The following is a 21,753-nucleotide window of genomic DNA, read 5'->3' on the forward strand; positions in this document are numbered from 1 at the left end:
TATATAAGATGAATAATTTTCACTTATTTTATAAATAAATATAATTCATTCCATCAATACATATAAAAAAACCATTTCTTAAATTGATCATTTTTTAAATTAGAAAAAAAAATGATTCAGAGGATGTGCTCTCCCATGTACCGTGGATTCTCTTCAAGGGTTGGATTACAAATCTTATTGCCAGGCTGTCACCAGTGAAGTCTTTGGGTCACTCTTCTATTGGGAGCTACCACATCCGCTTTATCCGTTCTCCTCCCTCTACCCCCTATAAATAAACTCCATCCTTCTATTTTCGCCACGTAATCGATTGCGACCGCAGAGATGCACTGCTGCGCCCTTCCATTTCTAACTCCGACACCACCACCGTCGCCCGCAGTACAAGAACTCACCAAAGCCAGCGTTTGGCCTCCGAATCTTCCTTCCCGGTGCCTTTCTCTGCCTCCCTGCTGTTCCCTCCCCCCTGCCTCCTCCTTTCCGACCGAGTCGGTCTCTCGGCGTTCCGTGAAATCCCCAATGAAGCCCCATCCAAGCCCTAATCTCCGGAGGCTCACCTCCCGGATCGTCGAGCTCTCCCGGAGGAGGCAACTCCGTCAGGTTCATTTCTCTTTTTCTCTCGCGATTTTTCTGTCGGATTTCAGATCTGTTTCTGGATTCCGTTTGTTTTTTTCTTGGTCTCATGAGGGAGATCCCAGTCCTCTATTTTTGGTTCGATCTCTCTTAGCTTCCTGTGGGGGTTTCCAGTTTCTTTTGTGCTCATCTCAGCTGATGCTATTGGTAGCAGATCTTCGACGAAGTGGAGCTCGCCAAAAGGCGGTACGGCCGGCTGAACACAATCGTGATGAACGCGGTGATGGAGGCTTGTGTCCATTGCGGGGACGTGGGTTCGGCTCGCCGGGTATTTGATGCGATGGCCCACCCCGATGGATGCGGCGTAGATGACATCTCATTTGGCATTTTATTGAAGGTAACCCGTAATTCGGCAACCTGTTATTGCAATGAAGGCTGGATTTCTATGTAATTATTATTTTCATTATCTTTGTCCTTGAAATGTTATTAGATCTATAAGTTTCACATGCTAGGATTATTATTTTGCATATATTGTTTTTTTTTCTTTTATAACTCCTTTAATTCTGTGTGTTCATCACCAAATTAGTTATATTAATAACAATCATTATTATTTATGTGGATAGATGAAATATTTGATCATGAGTAACTAATAATAATTGTTATTATTTATTTGGATAGATGAAATATTTTATTATTAGTAACTCCTCATTTATAAAGTTACTTATGAATTTTGAGTTTCCTTTTTTAGGTCTGGTATTTAGCCACCAATAAACGGCAACTAGCTAACATTCTAGGCATGGTCAGTTGTTGATTGGTTTACATTAGGTTCTATCGCCTGCTGCTCATTTCTTTCCTTTGAATGATCAACTCCTCATCATTTTTGCATGGCAATTATAGACTTTTTTCCCTGCTACCATATATTATTTCCAATTGAGGTTGAGATATGGCAAACATGCTTTATGTATTATTGTTGTTTGGATATGAATATTAGCTAACGTCCTTGTATTGAATTGGCTGTTGATCGTGTTAAGGGTTTAGGTGAGGCCCGAAAAGTTGATGAAGCCTTTGAAATTCTTGAGTCTATAGAACAAGGGTCTGCCACTGGGAAACCACAATTGTCAGCTCATCTTATTTTTGGGTTGTTAAACTCTCTAATGGAAGCAGGTGTGTTACTGTTATTGTTTCATTCCTTGATATCCTTAAACAAAACCATTTAACCCTTTTCAATATGTTACTTCTGAGGTTGTAAACGAACATGCTGTAAACATGAATAAACTTGACAATCAGGCTTGATAAGATGCCATTTATGACTGTTCATTATTTTAAAATAAATTAAATAAACAAGTTTGAATACTAGTGAGTTTGACTTGTTATTGTTCATGAACAATATTCATACAAAATTCACGAGTAAACTTGTGTATTATCTTATCTAAAGCCTAATTATGATATTATTTCTTTAGCTTTATTAGGTTTTAAATTCTATAATTTTATATTATTTATAATATATCAGAAATGAGAAAATAATAAATTTTCCCTATTGGATCATTCTCTTAACTAATTTTTAGTTTGGTGTCTCAATTTGAGCCTGGTGACTAGCTAGAGTTTCCTCGAGCTTAATAATATTTTTAATTTGCTAATAAACAAATTTGAACAAGCTCAGTAATTAAGACAAATGAATAAGATTGAACAAAATCAAGCTTGGTTTGGCTTTTTTGTCACCCAAGTTACTTCATCAGGATTTAGTCCAAACGTAAGTAAATGAAGCTGAATAAGCAGATAAATGTACTATTTTCTACATTCATAGCTGAGAAAAAACAATGAAGTTATTGGGGGAAAAAATAATACTATTTGAATTAGACAGTAGACATGATAATTCTGAGCTGTTTATTAGCCTACAGCAATAGTATGAGTGCCCATTGCAAAGTTGTCTCAAGCACCCAATCATAGCTTCATTTGGATTTGTTAACAGTTTTCTGTTGTCAGTCTTCAAAATCGAAATTGTCAAATGCAGGAGATATGCGCCGTGCTAATGGTCTTATTGCACGTTATAATTTTGTACTTCGCGAAAAGGGTCAATCGCTTTTGCTTTACAATATGCTAATTAAGGTTAGTTCTTGACTGGATTGCAATATTCATGGTGTATCATTGGCATGTATAGTTCTTGATTTAATAAAATGCACCACTCTCTCTATTTTATTTGTTTACACAGTAAAGATCTTGGTAATGAGATGTCTGAAAGGTTTGCACCTCCATCCAGGGATATGCAAGGAGTGATTTCCCTCTTGGTGCATTAGCTGTTTGGGATGAAATAGTACGTCAAGGATTAAAGCCTGATAAATTGACATACAATACACTTATCTTTGTTTGTGTAAAATCTGGAAGAACAGATGCTGCCCTTCAGTTGCTTGCAGAAATGAAGGTCTTGAGCAAGTAGTTTGAAGGCCAGTTCAGTTATAATGGATTATATTACTCATCAACAGATACTATAATATACATTTCATGAATAATTATTCATATCTTCTTTCAGGAAGAAGCTGAAAAATCTACTTGTGAACTCATTCCAGATGCTGTCACATACACAACATTACTCAAGGTAGTATTATCTATTCATATATTTTTGCTTGTAATACTGATTTATTTGAGGTATGTTGTTGAGGCCTGTTAGTGATTCAATCTACCTCAAGATAGTTATCCATTTGCATAGGAGAACCTCTACAACAACTTCCATTTAAAGCTTGGAAGCAACTCAATTGCCTCGAAAATGGCTATCCACCTAGATGATGCCTCAAAGTTATACTCACAAATTGGCGTAGGACTAAGTTAGCTCAATATTGCCCTCCAATTGCAACCTGTTAAGACACGGACAACCACACACTTATTGAGACCCATGACAAACATACACGTGCACAGTAGTCCTGTGAAACTTTGCTTTGATGGCATGTTAAACAACAAAAGCAACTCAATCCAGCACAAAATAAGTTGACACTTCCTCCATCAAAAATGTACAAACACACCAAGTAGTGGTGATGTGGGTCCAAGTAATCTCAAAGCATATCAATAATGCGACAATGACGATAATGCAATAAAAACAAACTCTCTATTAATTTTATTTTGCTACTTTGATATTTCAACATTTTGCACATTTAGTTCCTAGAACTTATACCGCTTTGGCATGCTTAGCTTGAATACATTGACGTTAGTGAGTTAATGGCTTCTAGCTTTAGCTGATGGTTTTGTCTAATAAATTATATACCATTTCTAACTTATTATAAGGAGAAAGGTTTCAATATAGTAGGCATGGTAATTGGTCAAGCAGGTTCTTAGACCTTATAAGTTGATTGTTTCATTCATACATCTTGTGATATGCTTTCACAACATTGCAGCTTGTCATAGTTAGCTCTACTTTTTAGAAGTTAAGTTGTTCATAGCTAATAGAAATGGAAAACAGAAAACTTGAACTTGGGTAAACAAGCATATCCCTTAAAATTTTTCATATTAGCTGCTCACATGCATTGGAGTCATTGTTCAATGTAATGATTGTAACAACAATGAACCTACAGTCGAATCTAATAACTGCAGTAAATATCGATCACCTAATAAGACATTAGCCTTTTATGTTTTTTTGTTTAGGAACTTAGCTATGACAAAAATGATATTTTTTTTGTTCTTTTATGTTCCTTAATTTTTTTGATGGAATCTAGCCTTTTATGTTTATCAGTATGTTTCTTTATGTGCTTTTCCTGGTTGCATTTTAATTGAATACTGCAATGTTGAAGCTATTATTAAGAGGGATATCATAATGAATTCATATGAGTAAGCCACATGTAAAGATGCTCATTTTCTCAGACAAAGTGAGATTCTCTGTAGGGCTCAAAAACAATCTATCGATACAACAATTCCATTGACATATCTCTCATGCAAATGGATGTGCCAATGAGACATTAACAAGTTCCTCATGTCAATCAAATGATTGTGCTAGTGAGGTGATGGACAATGTGATACAACATATCATATTACCAAGACTTATCGAAGAGGAAAAATATTATTAACTAAAAGATTGCTCAATAAATAAAATTCTAATCTCCTTTGTAAACGCAAAATAAGACTGAGTCATCAAAGAAAAAGTAATTTTTATCTCTAAAATTATAACAAACTTTTAAACACCCTTTAAAAACTATAACAAACTTTTAAAATTTAAAAACATATATCATTTGTAAACTATAAAATTTTAGAAGGAATTTTGAATTCATCTCCGCTTTTTAGATGAAGTCATTCTCCTAAACAAGGAGGACTCGGTTATAAGTGAGTAGTTAGCACTTTTTGTGGTCATCATTTTAAGCTAGGAAGTGTTTCATAATTTATTATGAAAAGCAGTAGTTAGATTGCTACCTTATTATGCATAAGAGATGATAGCATAATATAAAAGTATAGCAAGTTTCATAATTGTCAAAATAAAAGCACAAGAAAAGAAATAACAATAAATAAATGAAAAGCTTCACAAGTTACATGAAAACTCCAACTCTAGTAGCGGTAATGTTTCAAAGCAACAAATATGGTAGTTTGCTGAACTGCAAACTGATGACATCCCTAACATTCACTACAAACTGATGTAGAGGTAAGTATAATTATAGAATGTTGAGTAAAAACTAGTAGGAGAGCATCACAATCGAAGTTAAATAAGGTAGCCAAAAGAAAAGCAAAATGTGTAATTTAAATGCACCATAACATCACAAGTCGATCCATCACCGTCCCAGAAAAAGGGTGAAACACCCAAATCTACCAAAATGAATCTCTCAGGTATAAAGTTGTTATGTCATGTGATCAATTAGATATCAAGGACCCTTAGCTTTAATATGCCCTCTATCTTCCTAAAGTCACATAATATTTGTGGTTAGCCATTGGTAGCCTACTGTCATCCCTAAAATCATACAATCCTTGGTCAGACATGAGTGACTTAAACTGTTATGTGTTTTGTAATATTCTTGAAGTCATATGATTCCCATATAAGCAGCACTACTACTAACCTCATATGCCTCATCACCAATAGTCAAGGGCACTCTTAGCTTTGCCATTGGGCTAAAGTCCCCTTATGAGTCCAAGATGCATGTAACCACCATTATCATAACCTACTTCATCTCATAAACTACGTATAATAGGTATAGTACTTGTTCTTCATTCTTCATTTTCACATATGACATGCTAAAGCTATAAACATGTAATAATAGACTTCTATAAACATGCATTATCCGTAACATAAGAACAACACTATGCATGCATCATTTATATAAAGATACTATAATCATAAATCAACATATATGATGAACATGAAATAGAAAATAAAGATGCTATTAACATTCAAGGAATTCAACATATATAAGAAGCAACATAAACAATTAAGTAAAAAAGTAAAGGAACTTCTATTGAGCTAAGGTTCAATTGAAACTGCTACAATCTGTTATTCACAATGTATAGTCTTCACTTATGTTTTAGGAAACAGATATTAACCATGATGCAAATGGCTACCCCACAACCCCTCTCTTTAGATTTCTCCACAAAACTTGCTTCTTATTCTTTTAAGCCTTTCCAATCATTACAAGAACTCATCACACTAACCAGACAACATACATACGCCGCTCATCTGAAGAAACATGACCACTCTACCACTTATACCACCTAAATGTAGATCCGCTACATTAACGACCCTCATAGTGTCGGCCCCACGGATATGGTGGGAGGTACATGTAGGTACGCATCAGGCGCATAGTAGGGTAAATCCCAGGTTGTTAGTTTATGAGAATCGACCCCTAGCCATTACGCCAGAGATGCCTTGCGCTCACCGTCTGTGCTACGCCCTGGGGACCTTATACCACCTAAAGGTACTGCATCACATGACTACTCTCATTCTTTGATTTTGTTTCATCATTATCTATGAGCCTCCTATCGAATTTTTTATCTTGATAGTTTCCCCCTAACATATAGGTGACCATCCTACCTTAAGATGATTTTTTTTTGATAATGAACACTTGATCCGGATTCGTTGTCTCCCCTCTAAGCGTCTGCCCTGGAAAAAAACACAAGATTTTATGAATATTTTTATGTAAAAAGAGGAGAACAAACTAACTTTTAGATCCTTAATCAACCTACTAAGTTGCTATTGAGAACTTGATTCAAAGTGGTTGCTGGATATTGAAATCACCAAGTTGCACTAAGATGGTCCCTATTGTACATGAACAAAGGGGCTTCTCAAAGAAAGGAAGGAAGATATATAGAGGGAGGAAGATACAAAGAGGAAGGAAATCAATTATGGTCATTTGAAATTTCCTTCCAAAAAACAGTAGCCATGGCAGACGCTTCCTAAAACCAGCAACCACCTAAGGTAGGAAGAAGAAAGACTGATTGTCTTCCAAATCAGGAGGAAGTGAAATTTCTAAATTTTGCAAAGCTTCCAAATCTAAGAGAGTATGACTTCCAACTCAGCTGATAGAGTACTCAAAAAACTTTTAAAAAAAAAATATAGAGGGAGAGAGATTAAATTCTTTTCAAATATAAAACAGGGTGATTGATTTTTTTAATTAAATTTAAATTATACTTATTTTTACTTAATTAAAAAAATCATGGTATAGCATTCTACCCTCACAAAAAAAAACTTAGTATGTAGTAGCAAAGAAAATTTGGTATGTAGTTACATGTAGCAAAAATATGGGGATCTTTATCTCATATTTTGTAGTATAGGTTATTTGTCTCATATGTTATGCTCATGCTCCTAAGTAGTCCTTATTTTGCAAGTAATGCTCTTTTTAATTCAGAGTACATACTAGGGGTCATGGTTTAAAATATCGACCCGTGTTAAGATTTTGGTTCTAGAACGGAACGATACGGTTTCGATATCGTATCGTACTGCGCCGATATGATTTTGATATTTTTTTATTTACATATAGTAATTAATACATAAATATATTTATTGTGTATAATTTAAAAATAAACTGTATATTAATTTTATATAAATTATTTGAACAACTTAATATGGTTAAAAAAAATTAAATATAGTTTTCTTTAAATATTATTAATAACTCAAATTAAAATTGATATATTATAATTATATAAATTAATTTTTTATTCATTTAATTAATTATCAGTTTAAATAATATATATTTAAAATAGTAAAAAAAAAAAAATCAAAATATCAATTAAACAGTAAAACAATATAAAATAATAATAAAAATTTATCATAATATAAATATGTTTTTTTTTAAAAAAAAATTTAGAATTTTTAAATAAAATTTAAAACAGTACAAAAAATTTATAATATCAATTAATAATTTTTCTAATTTTAAATATATTTTTTATATATTTTATAAGGATAATTTAATTAGGGCTTATGAAAACCTATTCGAAATATCACACCTCAGGAGTTGGGAATTGTTTAAATTAATTAAATCTTTTATTTATCTTTTTCTGTAACAGTGCATCATCATCGCGACGGTTGCGAGGCGGGCACTAGTCGCCAGAAGCATCGCGTGACGCTTCCGGGGCCAGCGGAGAGGTCGCGCGACGCTTCCGCCGGCGACAGAGAGGTCGCGTGACGCTTCCAGAGCCGACGGAAGCGTCATGGGACGCTTCGGTTTCGCTTCGGCATTGAAACGGTAAATTTCGACAGTTTCGAGCGGCACGGCTCGACACTTCAAACATTGCTAGGGGCTTCTCATAATTTGTATTAATAGTCACACTGATAATCTCTTCAAGATGTGAGTTGGATTCAACATGTACTTTCATAGCATAGACCCATAAAAGATGTTATGCTCCCCATCTAAAGAAGGTAGCAGAGCAAACCCTTGGTAGGGGATAATGGCGAAGGAAGACATCATCTTCTCTAAAGAATTCCAAAATTCGATGTCTAAGGCTTGTGTAACTCTTTTAGTGGCTTTTGTCAATCAACAATCTCTTCTTAAATTCCTAAAAACTTGTCTCAAAAGAGTTTTTCTATATAAACTCATCCCTTTCAGAATCAGCAAAGTTAAGAATGTTGTTATCTTAGAGAACCCAAAGGGACTATAATATTTGACAAGGGTCAAAATTGTGAACTTGAAGGGGAGCTTTGATACAACGGTAAAATTGCTGCTGTGTGATCTGGAGGTCACATGTTTGAGTCACGAAAATAACCTCTTGCAAAGTAGGATAAAACTGCATACAATAGATGTTAGGACCCTTGGCGGCCGACTTGAGGGAGATGTGAATGACCTGAAAAAGAAAACAATACCTTTCCCGTTCTTTCAACTCAAATTAAAAGCAACAATAATAATAACTTAAATTAACAACTAAAATGACGAGACACACTATTTACTTGGTTACAAGCTAGGTGATTGTTAATCCAAGGGCAATGAAAAGCTCTAAAAGATCTCTTTCGTGTAGGCGGAGAAGCCTCTTACAATCGTTAAAAGAATATAAGAGTTGATTGATTATTTCCTAGGTCCAGGGGTCTTTTTATACCCCTGGGAAAAGTTATCCGTGGTTGGAAGACGCCTTCAATAGGGTGGAAGGTGCCTCCAGCGAGGTAGCAGTGGATAAACGTTTATCCACTGACAATGACTAATATTCCTGGTCGAAGGCGCCTTCCATGTGGATGGAATGCGCCTTCTATGGTTGGTTGAAGGCGCCTTCAACCCTACTGAAGGCGCCTTCAACCCTACTGAAGGCGCCTTCAGTAGCTCCATGACTCTATTTTAGTTATTCCGCTGCTCCGATCGCTTGAGTGATTTCGGCCAATCGAAATAGGGCTCACCCGAACCCAATTTCCGACATTCTTCCTCGAGCAGGCTTCCGCTCTGGCTTCTCGTCCTTTAGAACGTCGCGCACGTTCTTCTCGTCCACCGGTGTATTCTTCCGCAGCACTTCGTCTTTCGGATGCACCGAGCCCGTCGGCTCCCTTCCCGTGCCATTTTTCTCGCTAGTTGCGCCTTTCGCTCGACTTCTTGTGTTTCTAAGATCCTGCACACTTAGACACAAGGGTCAAACACAATAGGACTTAACTTTAACTTGGTTGATCACATCAAAACTACCACGGGATTCCAACAATCACCCCTTTTTTGATGTGCATCAACCGAAGTTCAAGTTAGGGTAAAAATATATTGAATTAAAGAATTTTGCAAAAAATGATAAAAATAGATCATAACTCCCCCTTAACTTGTACCTATCTCTCCTCTTTGATCGTATAAAAAAAATAGAAAAAATAACATAAGAAGTTAGAATATTTTGAAATTAATTTTAAGAGGTACTTAAAAAAATAGTAAAGAGAATGGTTAAAAATTTTCATAAAGTCATACTTTGTATAAAAAAAAATAAAAGAGTTAACAAAAATATTTTGTCAATTGTGAAAATTCGAAAAAAAGAAAGGGAGTCTTGGCGCAACGGTAAAGTTGTTGCCATGTGACCAAAAGGTCACGGGTTCAAATCCTGAAATAACCTCTTGCAAAAAGTAGGGTAAGGTTGAGTACAATGGATCCTTCCCCGAGACCCCACATGGCGGGAGCTTCGTGCACCGGGCTGCCCTTTTTTGAAAATTCGGAAAAAAAATTCTAACTTGTTAACAGATTATAAGAGTAAATCGTTTTAACAGTTAGTCAATTAAATATTTATTTCAATAATAGACTTCCAGTCTGTGGCGAGACACTAAGCCTTCTTGGATATTGGAGCAACAACCACTTTCTTAGACAAAGTCTTTTAAAGAAATTAATATTTAATTTTCTTTCTCGCATTTAATCCTTTTAAAAAGAATTTTACTCTAAGTGTGTTTTTAGAATCCAATATAAGTTCCTACATAGTGGGTTAATTAAAAATTTGGGGGTACATAATTTTTAGGAATATTCCTAATTTATCCCTGGTGATGTCTAATATACCAGTTTAGTCTACCATACTTTCTAGAATTATTCAAATTCAAGCATGCATGGTCATTCTTTAAACTTTTGACTTGAATTTTTAATTTATTATTTTCTAATTTCAAATTGTCATATAACTCTACGGGGCAAGTATTGGCTAATTGTCTTTTCAAGTCCATATTTTCTTTTTCTAATTTTACTAAATCCTTGGAAGGACTTTTAATAAATTTAAATGACTTTTCAGGAGATAGGGCATGTACCTAACTTACCTCGTATTCTGATGCTCCCCCTTCATCGTAGCTTTCCTCTGATGAACCTCCCCCTTCGTCGATGCTCATCTCTGAGCTGGTTTCGTCTTCCTTTTGATGGTATGCCATTAGGGCTAGTCCGGCGTAGGCTTGGATTTCAAATTCGGAGGACGACGATTCATCCCTTGTGGCTTTTAGACTGTGCTTGGGCTGAGCTGGCTTCTTGTTCTTTTCTTTATCCTTATTTTTCAATTTTGGGCAGTTAGCTTTGTTGCAGTTGTAGCATCAGACCTTTCTTTTATTCCGATAATGCTTTATCGTCTGCGATTTAAATTTATTAGATTTAAAAAATTTATTAAATTTTCTTACTAGTAGGGCCGCTTCATCTTCGTCGATCGACACGTCGGAGTCAGGATCTTCCTTATTGGCTTTCAAGGCAATATTGTTGTTCGACTTTTCGATTTCTTTAGAATTTGCACATCAAGTTTCGTGAAGTTCAAAAGTAGAAAACAAATTCTCTAGAGTACTTACCTCGAAGTCCTTAGAGATGTAGTATGTATTTACTAAGGATGATCATTTTGGGGTTCTCGGGAAGGCGTTGAGTGCGTACCGGATTGAGTCTCGATTCGTTACCGTTTCTCCGAGATTATTGAGCTGAGTGATGAGTTCTTTGATCCGTGCTTGGAGTTGCGCTACCTTTTCTCCATTGTTTATTCGCATGTCAGCTGGGTTCAGAGGATGTCTCGCTTTGTTAACTTTGCTTCCGAAGTGCCTTCGTGGAGTTTTAGGAAATTTTCTCAGAGTTCTTTGGCGGAGTCGTAGCTGCCGATTCGATTTACTTCCTGGGGCGGAAGGACGCTGAGCATATGGAACTCTGCTTTACCATTCGCCACAAAGTCGACTTGCTCCTTTTTCGTCCACTGATATTCTTTTTTGTCTTTCGGAACTACAAAACTATATTTCATAATTAACAGAATTTCAAAATTCGTTTTAAAGAATACCTCCATCCGACGTTTCCATTGTGTGAAGTCTCTTTCGAATTTTGGTGGGTGAATGCTTGTACCAGCCATCGCCTCGTTGCTTCAGTCGACGGTTAGTCCTTCTGAGGCGTCCTGGCTCTGATATCACTTGTTAGGACCCTTAGCAGCCGGCTTGAGGGAGATGTGAATAACCTGAAAAAGAAAACAATACCTTTCCCGTTCTTTCAACTCAAATTAAAAGCAACAATAATAATAACTTAAATTAACAACTAAAAAGACGAGACACACTATTTACTTGGTTACAATTTAGGTAAGTTATTAATCAAAGGGCAATGAAAAGCTCTAAAAGATCTTCCTGTAGGCGGAGAAGCTTCTTACAATCGTTAAACGCTCAGACAGTTGCTAGGAAAAGAATACAGGAGTTGATTGATTATTTCCTAGGTCCAGAGGTCTTTTTATAGCCTCTGGGAAAAGTTATTCCTGGTTGAAAGACGCCTTCAATAGGGTGGAAGGTGCCTCTCCATTTTAGCTCTTCCGCTGCTTCGATCGCCTGGGTGATTTCAGCCAACCGAAATAGGGCTCACCCGAACCCAATTTCCGGCCTTCTTCCTCGAGCAGGCTTCCACTCCGGCTTCTCATCCCTTGGAACGTCGCGCACGTCCTTCTCGTCCACCGGTGTACTCTTCCGCAGCACCTTGTCTCCCGGATGCACCGAGCCTGTCGACTCTTTTCCCGTGCCATCCTTCTTGCTAGCTGTGTCTTTCGCTCGACTTCTTATATTCCTAAACTCCTGCACACTTAGACACAAGGGTCACACACAATAAGACCTAACTTTAACTTGATTAATCACATCAAAACTACCAAGGGGTTCCAACAATAGACCCTTCATCGGAACCCATATTGGCGGGAGTTTTATGTACCGGGTTACCCTTTACTCAAAGTTGTGAACCTCCTGCACTCCTACACTCCTGCAGTGTCTTTGGTTGTTCTCACCTGGTTATTCCCCTAAATCTTTTGTAGATCATAATAACCTTTATGGTTACAATGTGCCTAGGCAATTTTGCACTTGGCAATCAAAGGACACATTTACTAAACTTAGGCATACGACTAACATGTTGAATATTGTAAATGAATATATTAACATTAATTTGAGATTTTCTTGTGCTCCACCTTCTATCTAGTGTACACCAAAGTATTGTTAATGAATGCTAAAAAGAAATTTAAATATTTATAGAACAGTCGACCATCAAACTCATGAATACAACTGACACATTAGTGAGTCCAAAGGGCATGGCCACATAAACTCGTAATGCTCATACAGAGTCTTGAAGAGTGAACATTTGACTATCAATGTTATGAATGTTTTTGTAACTGACACATTAGTGAGTCAAAAGGGCATGACCATGAGCTTATAATGTCCATGTTGAGTCTGTTGAACATTTTAGTCTTTGACCCTCAATTAAAGATAGTTTTATCACAGAAAGCCCTTCAAATACACCTTACACCTTGATATTGATGAAGTCATCAACTAGGACAAAAGATATTTGTTCTTATAACAACATTCATGATAATCAATGCACAGCCTCATGGATCCATCCTTATATTTGACGAAAAAAGCTGAAGCATCCAATGGATATGTGTTGAGCGAATTAATCCCTTTTCAAATATTTTCCTCAAATGGGACTTAAAAGTCCTATAATTTCTTCAGCACCATATATGGTGCTTTAGAGATTAGCATGCCACCCAATTATTTCAATTAAAAATTGAATTTGTTGTTTGGGTGGCAGATTAGGCAACTCCTAAAGTGCAAGGTTATCTTGTCATTCTTTATCAATAATTACCTTTCCTTAAGGGTGGAGATCAGAGTCATAGTCTGCTCTCAAATCCAAATGAATTTATATGGAGATAAGTCAAGAGGGTAGGAGGTGATACTTCTATTTGACAATCGACCATGACAAATCTAGTAGATCACCAATTATGTCTTAAGATCAATTAATTTGGTGAAGTTTAATAAAAGGTCTACAGGGAGGACTGTGTCAAAGGCAAGTTACAACCCTTCAACTCTAGGTCTGAATAAATCACCTCGCTAGACCAAGTAATCATTGCTAATCTCTACTCCTACTTTATACCCTCCTTTCCTAATTTACCCACAAATAAGAGTGATAGAAAAGAATGTATACATTCAATATCAATCAAAGAATTTCCATGAATGTTGAAAATTGAAATCATTCCTTAGACCATCAACTCAGTGGCCAACTAGGACTCCTGCTTGTCAAAGAAAATAAGGTGATAACCCTGGTGCTTGCTGCTACTAATGCACAGTTGAGACTTGCAATGATGACTATTGTTGAGTGCACTATCCCCCCTAGTTTGGAGATTGCTGGATGCCTAGGTTGCTTACTGTTGAAGCACATTTTTTTACTTGATTGGTATACACAAGCAGAAAGGGAGCCTTGGCGCAACGGTAAAGTTGTTACTTTGTGACCAAAAGTTCACGGGTTCGAATCCTGGAAGCAACCTCTTGCAAAAAGCAGGATAAGGCTGCGTACAATGGATCCTTCCTCGGGACCCAGCTTCATGCACTGGGCTGTTTTTTCTTTTTGTTATGGGTATACACAAGCAACATGTTCTGTATTTCCGAAGCTAAATCATGTTTGACCTTTTTCTATTGGGAGCAAGATCTAAACCTGAGAAACGGCTCACCAGAAGATGCCCTCACTAGCTGAGCTATAGCCTAGGCACATTGCTCATTCTTGAAGGGGTCTAATCCTACTGTCGGGTTAAAGTAATCTTTTTTTTCTGCAGAAATCCACATCCTAATGCACTCAACAGTCGTGGCAAAAAGAAATTGATGATGCATGATCTTAGTAGCGCACATCTGATTTTAAATTAGGTTAATCTAATTCTTGGATGAAGTGCTTATGTTGTCGACCTCTTTGGGCATCATTTGCAGAAAGAGTTCAGTTAATCCCTCAAATTTAATGACATGTTTTGGCACACTCTCTGCTCTATTTGATGTTTATATATTGGTGCCTCTGAAATGTTGCATAAAGTGAAGGGTTAAAATGTATTTGGTTAGAACAATAGTACTTTGATAGCTACTGCTTTGATCTCTTCCTCATGCAGTCCATGCATGAATATGACTATCAGCAATCAATCGCTGGTCGTCAAGCATTTTTACCCAAAAAAAAGTGCTTGATTGCCCTAGAGACCTTAGATTCGTATCAAATAGATTTCATCGCACTCATGGCGGTTCCCTTTATATCTTCTTTCTTTTTAATTTTTTAGCTCTATCAAAGTGTCAAAAATTAGTATTTGACAGCTACTAATTGATTAAAATAACATCCAACTGGTTGATGGCCATCAAACACTTTGAAAGCGCTTACAATTGTCAGCTTCATGCATGCACTATATGGGGAAGATGGGTAGATATGGATGCCATGTGGAAAAAAAAAGTTAGTAAATTATATAATTTTTCTAGAAAGATAGGTTTGAAAAAGAATGGTCATGCCTAATGCTGCATGGAGAAGAAAATTTCATGAATTAATTATGCCTTATTCATTACATAATTCTAAAAATGAGTTTGAAGATGAGTTGTTGTGCATGAGCCATGCAACACATTCATCAGTTTGACAACCAATAGTCAATTGGTAAGTTGAATGATTTGGCCAAAAGTTCTTGATGGTCATTAGCTTAGTGGCTTAACAACTGCGTTGGTTGGATGAAGATGGTCGGGTAAAGCAGGTTGGGTTGAGGGACATTTTGGGAAAACCACAAAGTAGTTGTGCCCTTTGCTAGATTTGAAAGTGTTGTGCGTCCTTTAGGTATTTTACAACTTTAGGTGTCTTTTGATAAAATGCCAAAATTAATTTATTCCTTGATTGGGAGAGATCAATTTCTTTCCAAATGGAGAGAATTTAGGGGGCGTTTGGTTCTCTCCTAGGAATCGGAATGGAAATGAGTATCATAGTATTATGGAATTGGAATGGGTATGAGCTTGGGTATCATTCTTAAAAATGATGTTTGGTTAGTTACATATTTTCAATCGGAATGAACCTAAATTTCCTTTTTTACCCTTACAGGAAAATAAGAGAAGAAATTAGATGAGAGAGAAAGTTGAATGTGAGAGAAACATATGATGAGAGAGAAAGTATGTTGGGAAAAAATGAAGAGAGAAAGTATGATGAGAGAAAATGAGGAGAGAGTGCATGATAGGAGAGATTGAGAAGAGAGAAAGTATGATGAGAGAGAAAGTGTGCTGAGAGAGAAAGAGTGATGGGAAAAAATGAAGAGAAAGAAAATATTATGAGAGAATGAAAGAGTGAGGAGAGAGAAAGTATGATGAGAGAGAAAGAGTGATGGGGAAAAATGAAGAGAGAAAAAATATGATGAGAGACTGAGGAGAGAGAAAGTATGATGAGAGAGAAAGAGTGGTGGAAAAAATGAAGAGAGAGAAAGTATTATGAGAGAAAATGAAAAAGTGAGGAGAGAGAAAGTATGATGAGGGAAAAGTGGGTTGAGAGAGAAAGAGTGATGGGAAAAAATGAAGAGAGAGAAAGTGTGATGAGAGAGAAAGTGTGATTAGAGAAAATAAAAAGAGAGAGTTTGATGAGAGAAAATGAAGAGAGAGAAAGTATGATGAGAGAGTATGCTCAGAGAGATTGAGGAGAGAGCAAGTACGATGAGAGAGAAAGTGCGATAAGAGAGAAAGTATGATAAAAAAATAAGGAGAAAGTGTGATGGAAGAGAATGAAGAGAGAGAGAAAATGAGGAGAGAGAATGTATGATGGAAGGGAATATAGAGAGAACATGGTAGAGAATGTGCAATGAGAGAGAATGAGGAGAGAAAAAGTATGTTGAGAGAGAAAGTGTGATGATAAAATAAGGAGAGAGAAAATATGATGAAAGAGAACAAGGAGAGAGAGTGTGAAATTAAAAAAAAATTGAACAAATATACTAAGGGAATTTTTGTCTAAAACTTAATTCACATTCCTATTCCATCAAAAGTCAAGGGAGGGGGTGGGTTTCATCTATACCCAAATTTTTGGGTTTCATTTCAAAATCTTGATTCCATTCCCATCAACCAAATACAAGATTTGGGAATGAATCCATTCCCTCATTCCCAAACCCATAAACCAAACGCCATGTTAAAATTTACCTAATATGACTTAATAAGAAACAATTCTATAACACATCTAATACATTGAAAACTGGTGCATTATTTTACTATGTTGACTTGATTACAGAGTCCATTGGTTATGCTGGAAGAAAGAGTAAATAATTACACATTGGGTTCTCATTGGTGCATAACGTCCTCAATTACTATTGCTTGCTCTTGTTATTTAGGTTGGATTTTTTTTCACCATTTTGTTGGCTTATATGCTTTTGGACATTATGTAGGGATTTGGGGATAACAAAGATCTACTTTCAGTAATAAAGATTGTGGAAGAAATGAAGTTCTCTAAAGTTTTTATTGATAGAACTGCATATACTGCCATGGTTGATGCATTCCTCGCATGTGGATCAGTCAAAGGTAAATATCTTTCTGAGGTCCAAGTCAATTCCAATGCAGTTAAATGTTTGTCTCTATTTGAACAAAATCATGTTACCCTAAAGATTTACTTGCTTTTTAAACATAAAACTAGATTTTATAAATCATCAAAATGCCTTAAAAACTTGTAATTTTACCCCCTAATTTCTAAAACCATTAAATGAATAGAATGATAACATGATATCCTCAACTCTAATAAGATGAAGCTACTTATTTACTATATCATCATTCTAAGTGTTAGTGGCTAATGGTTGTGTATAAAATGATAAAAATTCAAACTCAGAGAAGGGGGTATACTAATGATTGTAAAATTCTATGGAGTAAACCTTAGGAGGGGGGCTTGTGTTAGGTTAAAGGTCATGTGATTGCTAATCACATAATTAAGGTTATGGGGAATAAAACATAACCTAATGTTGTTTGGTTAAACCTTTGGAATACTCAGTTTGGGGGATTTTTTTTTTTTTTTTTGGGGAATTTTTCTCTTGTTAACCCAGGAATCACATAAAACCTCACACTTTAAGATAATCACATTCCAGGTTATACCCCCCATTCGTTGACATGGCAAAGATTCTCTATTACCTAGGAATCACTCGTTACTTGAACTAAATAGGATTAAATAACATAACTTAGGTAGATAACCAAGATTATCAACAATGACCTTCAACCAAACATGCCCTAGGGGTTAAAATAAGAATTCCCTCGTCTATCAAAAAGTGCTCAAATAATTTGCTTTATTACAGTTTTTAATAATTGCTCTGACATTCTTTTTCCATTTCAGGTGCTCTTTGCATTTTTGCAGAGATAATGAAGCAAGCTGGAGACAGTAATTTAAGGCCTAAGCCTCATCTTTACCTTTCATTAATGCGGGCTTTTGCACTGAAGGGGGACTTGGATAATGTCCAAAAGTTAAACATAAGACTGTGGTCTGATTCTACGGGTTCAATTTCTCCTTCTATTCAAGCAGAAGTAGATGAATTATTGATGGAAGCTGCAATAAATAATAATCAGGTACAGGTCTTCAACAATGTAATAAATAAATTAAGATTAATGTTTTATTTTTCTGCATTAAAAGAGATATCATACCATGAAGTAGGTGGTTTTTCATAAAGCAATTATCCATATAGAGCTGCTCCTCACAGGGAAAGTTTAAATTGGGCACCTATATTCCACAATGTCTTAATTAGGTCCCTCATTTTTTAAATCATAATATCCTTCACTTTTTAAAACAATTTGATTTGTTGGAATTGACTTGTTTACCTGATAATGATTATAAAAATGATTTTTTTGAATATAAGGTAAATACCCATCTTATTTTATAAGAGAATTTATTTTTTAAGAACTTTTAAAAATATTATATTAATTAATTTCAATCCTTTAAATGGTTTGGACAAGATAGCTTGAATGACAACAAAATTTAAAAACTAATAGGAGTTGATATCCATTTAATCTCATAAGTAGTGAAACATCTTGCCTAAATGCAATGAATTTATATTTTTTTAAAAATTATTATTAATACTAATTTTAATTTAATTGATTCTTTTCAAAAAAGGGAAAATAATTTAGGGGGCGTTTGGTTCTTTCTTAGGAATAGGAATCGGAATGAGAATCATTGTATTGTGGAATGGGAATGGGTATGAGCATGGATATCACTCTTAAAAGCAATGTTTGGTTAGTTGTATATCTTCTATCGGAATAAATCAAAGTTTCCTTTTTTACCCTTAAAGGGAAATAAGAGAAAAAATTAGATGTGAGAGAAAGATGAATGTGAGAGAAAAATATGATGAAAGAGAATGATGAGAGAGAAAGTATTATGAGAGAGAAAGTGTGATAAAAAAGAATGAAGAGAGAGAAAGTGTGATGAGAGAAAATGAAAAAAAAGAGTGTGATTGGAGAGATCATGATGAGAGAAAATATGATGTGAAAGAAAGTATGATAGGAGAGGATGAAGAGAGAGAAAATATAGTGAGAAAAAATGAGGAGAGAGTGTGTGATGAGAGAGAAAGTATGGTGAGAGAAAAAAGAGCAGTGAATATGATGAGAGAGATTGAGGAGAGAGAAAGTATGATGAGAGAGAAAGTGTGTTGAGGAAAAAAGGAGTAAGTGTGATAAGAGAGATTGAGGAGAGAGAAAGTATGTTGAGAGAGAAAGTGTGATGAGAGAGAAAGTGTGTTGAGGAAAAAAGGAGAAAGTGTGATAAGAGAGATTGAGGAGAGAGAAAGTATGATGAGAGAGAAAGTGTGATGAGAAAAAAGATAAAAGAGAGTGTGATGGGAGAGATTGAGAAGAGAGAAAGTGTGATGAGAGAGAAAGTGTGATGAGGAACAAAAGAAGGAAAAGAGTGCGATGGAAGAGATTGAGGAGAGAGAATATGATGAGAGAGAAATGTAATGAGAAAAAAAGATGAAAGAGAGTGTGATAGGAGAGATTAAGGAGAGAGAAAGTGTGTGATAAAATGATGAGAGAGAAACTATGATGAGAGAGAAACTATGATGAGAGAGAATAAGGAGAGATAAGTGATATGAAAGAAAAAATAAATAAATATATTTTGATATTTGATATTAATGGAGAAAATTTTAGTTTTAAGTCAAGGGTATTTTTGGAATAAGGGAATATTTTGATTGATGAAAATAGGGTAATGACTCATTGAAGGGGAGGTACATGGGAATGAGTCATTACCCAATTTCAAGGATTCATTCCCTTATTTGTATTCCTATTCCTATAATCCAAACATTAACAATGGGAATCAATGATTCCCATTCCCATTCCCCACTTCTATTACCCTAAACCAAACGCCCCCTTAATCTTTCAAATTCTCTCCATAAAATTGTTTTACCAAACAATTTGAAAAAAAATAAATTTTATTAATTTTGACATTTTACAAATTTAATTATAAAATTAAATAGACATTTGTTATTTATTTATTTTTAATTATTTTATCCCATCAACTCTGCTCTTCTCACTTTTTTGGAATAATTCAACATTTTTTTAAAAATGATAAGAAGAAAAATTATTTAAATTAATTTCTAATCTTGGCAAAAAAATAATTATTTAGCTAATTTAAGTTGCTTCACCCAAACAATGTAATTAAATTAATTATATATTTTTTAAAAATTTAATAGCTATTTTATTATAAAATTAAATGGGATTTCCCTCCTTTTTTTCCCATTCTAGTTGTTCTCCCAAACAACCTGATTTAAATAAATCAAGTTCTTTTGAATAGTGGGTTTAAAAGTGGAGGGTATTTTGTGTTGGTGCAGGTTGCATTATTCGATCGAATATGAGGTTTTGATCTTGACAATAGGTTCAAGTTAAGTCATGTGCTTTTCTAATATGTTGATTGAGTGTACAACAAATTCCTAGTTGAGGCTAGGCACGAAGTCCTGGTAAGGGGATTGGGCATGAAGTCCCGGTAAGGGGATTGGGCACGAAGTCTTGGTAAGAGGATTGAGCATGAAGTCTTGGTCGAGAGGATTGCGCACGAAGTCCTGGTCAAGAGATTGGGCATGAAGTCCTGGTCGAGAGGATTGGTCATGAAGTCCTGGTCAAGGGATTGGGCACGAAGTCCTTGTCGGGTGGATTGGACAAAAGACTTGACCGATTGAGGATTTGGGGGGTCGTGAACACCAGGCGGAAGTTTAGACCGGTCGAGGATCGGACGTCCAGCGGAAGTCCCGGAGGTCAAGATTGGAAGTTGAGCAAAAGTTCAAATATGTGTTTGGCAAAAGGTAAATTCGCTGAGCAAAAGTCCAAATATGTGTTTGACAAAAGATAAATTCTAGAGGAGTAGGTGAGGATGCATTCCCCGTCGAGGGAATAGTAGGCTTCGGCACAGAAAACCTAAAAGTTAGGACCGGACAGTCGAAAATTATCAAATAATATTTAATTTCATATTATATGTTTTCTGTGCTAACCATGTTTTGCAGAAAAAGATAAACCTAGAAATGCTAATCCAGGCTCCTAGATGGATCTAGGCGCCTCTATCACCTCGGTGCACAACAGGATGAGGTGACAGTCTCTGATTAGTCGACGCACGTTAGATCCAGGCGCCTCAAAGGGATTGAGGCACCTGAGACCGGATAGAGGCGATCAGGAGGCACACCACTTAGCGCTCACCACGACAACAATCCAAGCGTCTCAAAGGGATTGAGGTGCCTAAACGTGGATAAGCTATGACGACTTAGGATTAGATCAGATCCAATGAGGTGCCTCAATGCTATAGAGACACCTCGATACTCCTTTATAAGGAGGGTTCGAGAAGAGCCTAACACACAACTTCTTCAAGCAACCGAACGCTCAAAAGCTCGCCGCGCTACTTCGATTTTTGATGCTACTCCGACAACTGCGCTCTACAACAGATATTTATATTGTCGGTATAATTTATTTTACGCTCAAAAGCTCACCTGGTCGTGAACACCAGGCGAAAGTTTAGACAGGTCGAGGATCAGACGTCCAGCGGAAGTCCCGGAGGTCAAGATCGGAAGCTAAGCAAAAATCCAAATATGTGTTTGGCAAAAGGTAAATTCTAGAGGAGCAGG

The 21,753-nt window shown here is 35.9% G+C and overlaps 1 protein-coding gene across 2 annotated transcripts in view; it reads left to right on the forward strand.

Annotated features, from left to right (window-relative positions):
- The first annotated feature begins 290 nt into the window (after positions 1-290).
- LOC121985280 (pentatricopeptide repeat-containing protein At5g10690-like) overlaps positions 291-21,753 on the forward strand; it is a 28,780-nt gene continuing 7,317 nt past the window's right edge. The window contains exons 1-8 of one of the 2 annotated variants that reach the window (XM_042538629.1): positions 291-594; positions 782-964; positions 1,599-1,731; positions 2,579-2,673; positions 2,825-2,878; positions 3,095-3,160; positions 17,068-17,200; positions 17,997-18,226. In XM_042538629.1, the coding sequence (XP_042394563.1) occupies positions 322-594; positions 782-964; positions 1,599-1,731; positions 2,579-2,673; positions 2,825-2,878; positions 3,095-3,160; positions 17,068-17,200; positions 17,997-18,226 (1,167 nt within the window). In that variant the 5' untranslated portion in view covers positions 291-321. Of the gene's footprint in view, positions 595-781; positions 965-1,598; positions 1,732-2,578; positions 2,674-2,824; positions 2,987-3,094; positions 3,161-17,067; positions 17,201-17,996; positions 18,227-21,753 lie in introns of both variants that reach the window. The other variant, XM_042538627.1, reaches the window with a different exon arrangement.

The sequence above is a fragment of the Zingiber officinale genome, chromosome 5B, assembly GCF_018446385.1.
Source record: "Zingiber officinale cultivar Zhangliang chromosome 5B, Zo_v1.1, whole genome shotgun sequence".
NCBI classification, from domain to species: domain Eukaryota; kingdom Viridiplantae; phylum Streptophyta; class Magnoliopsida; order Zingiberales; family Zingiberaceae; genus Zingiber; species Zingiber officinale.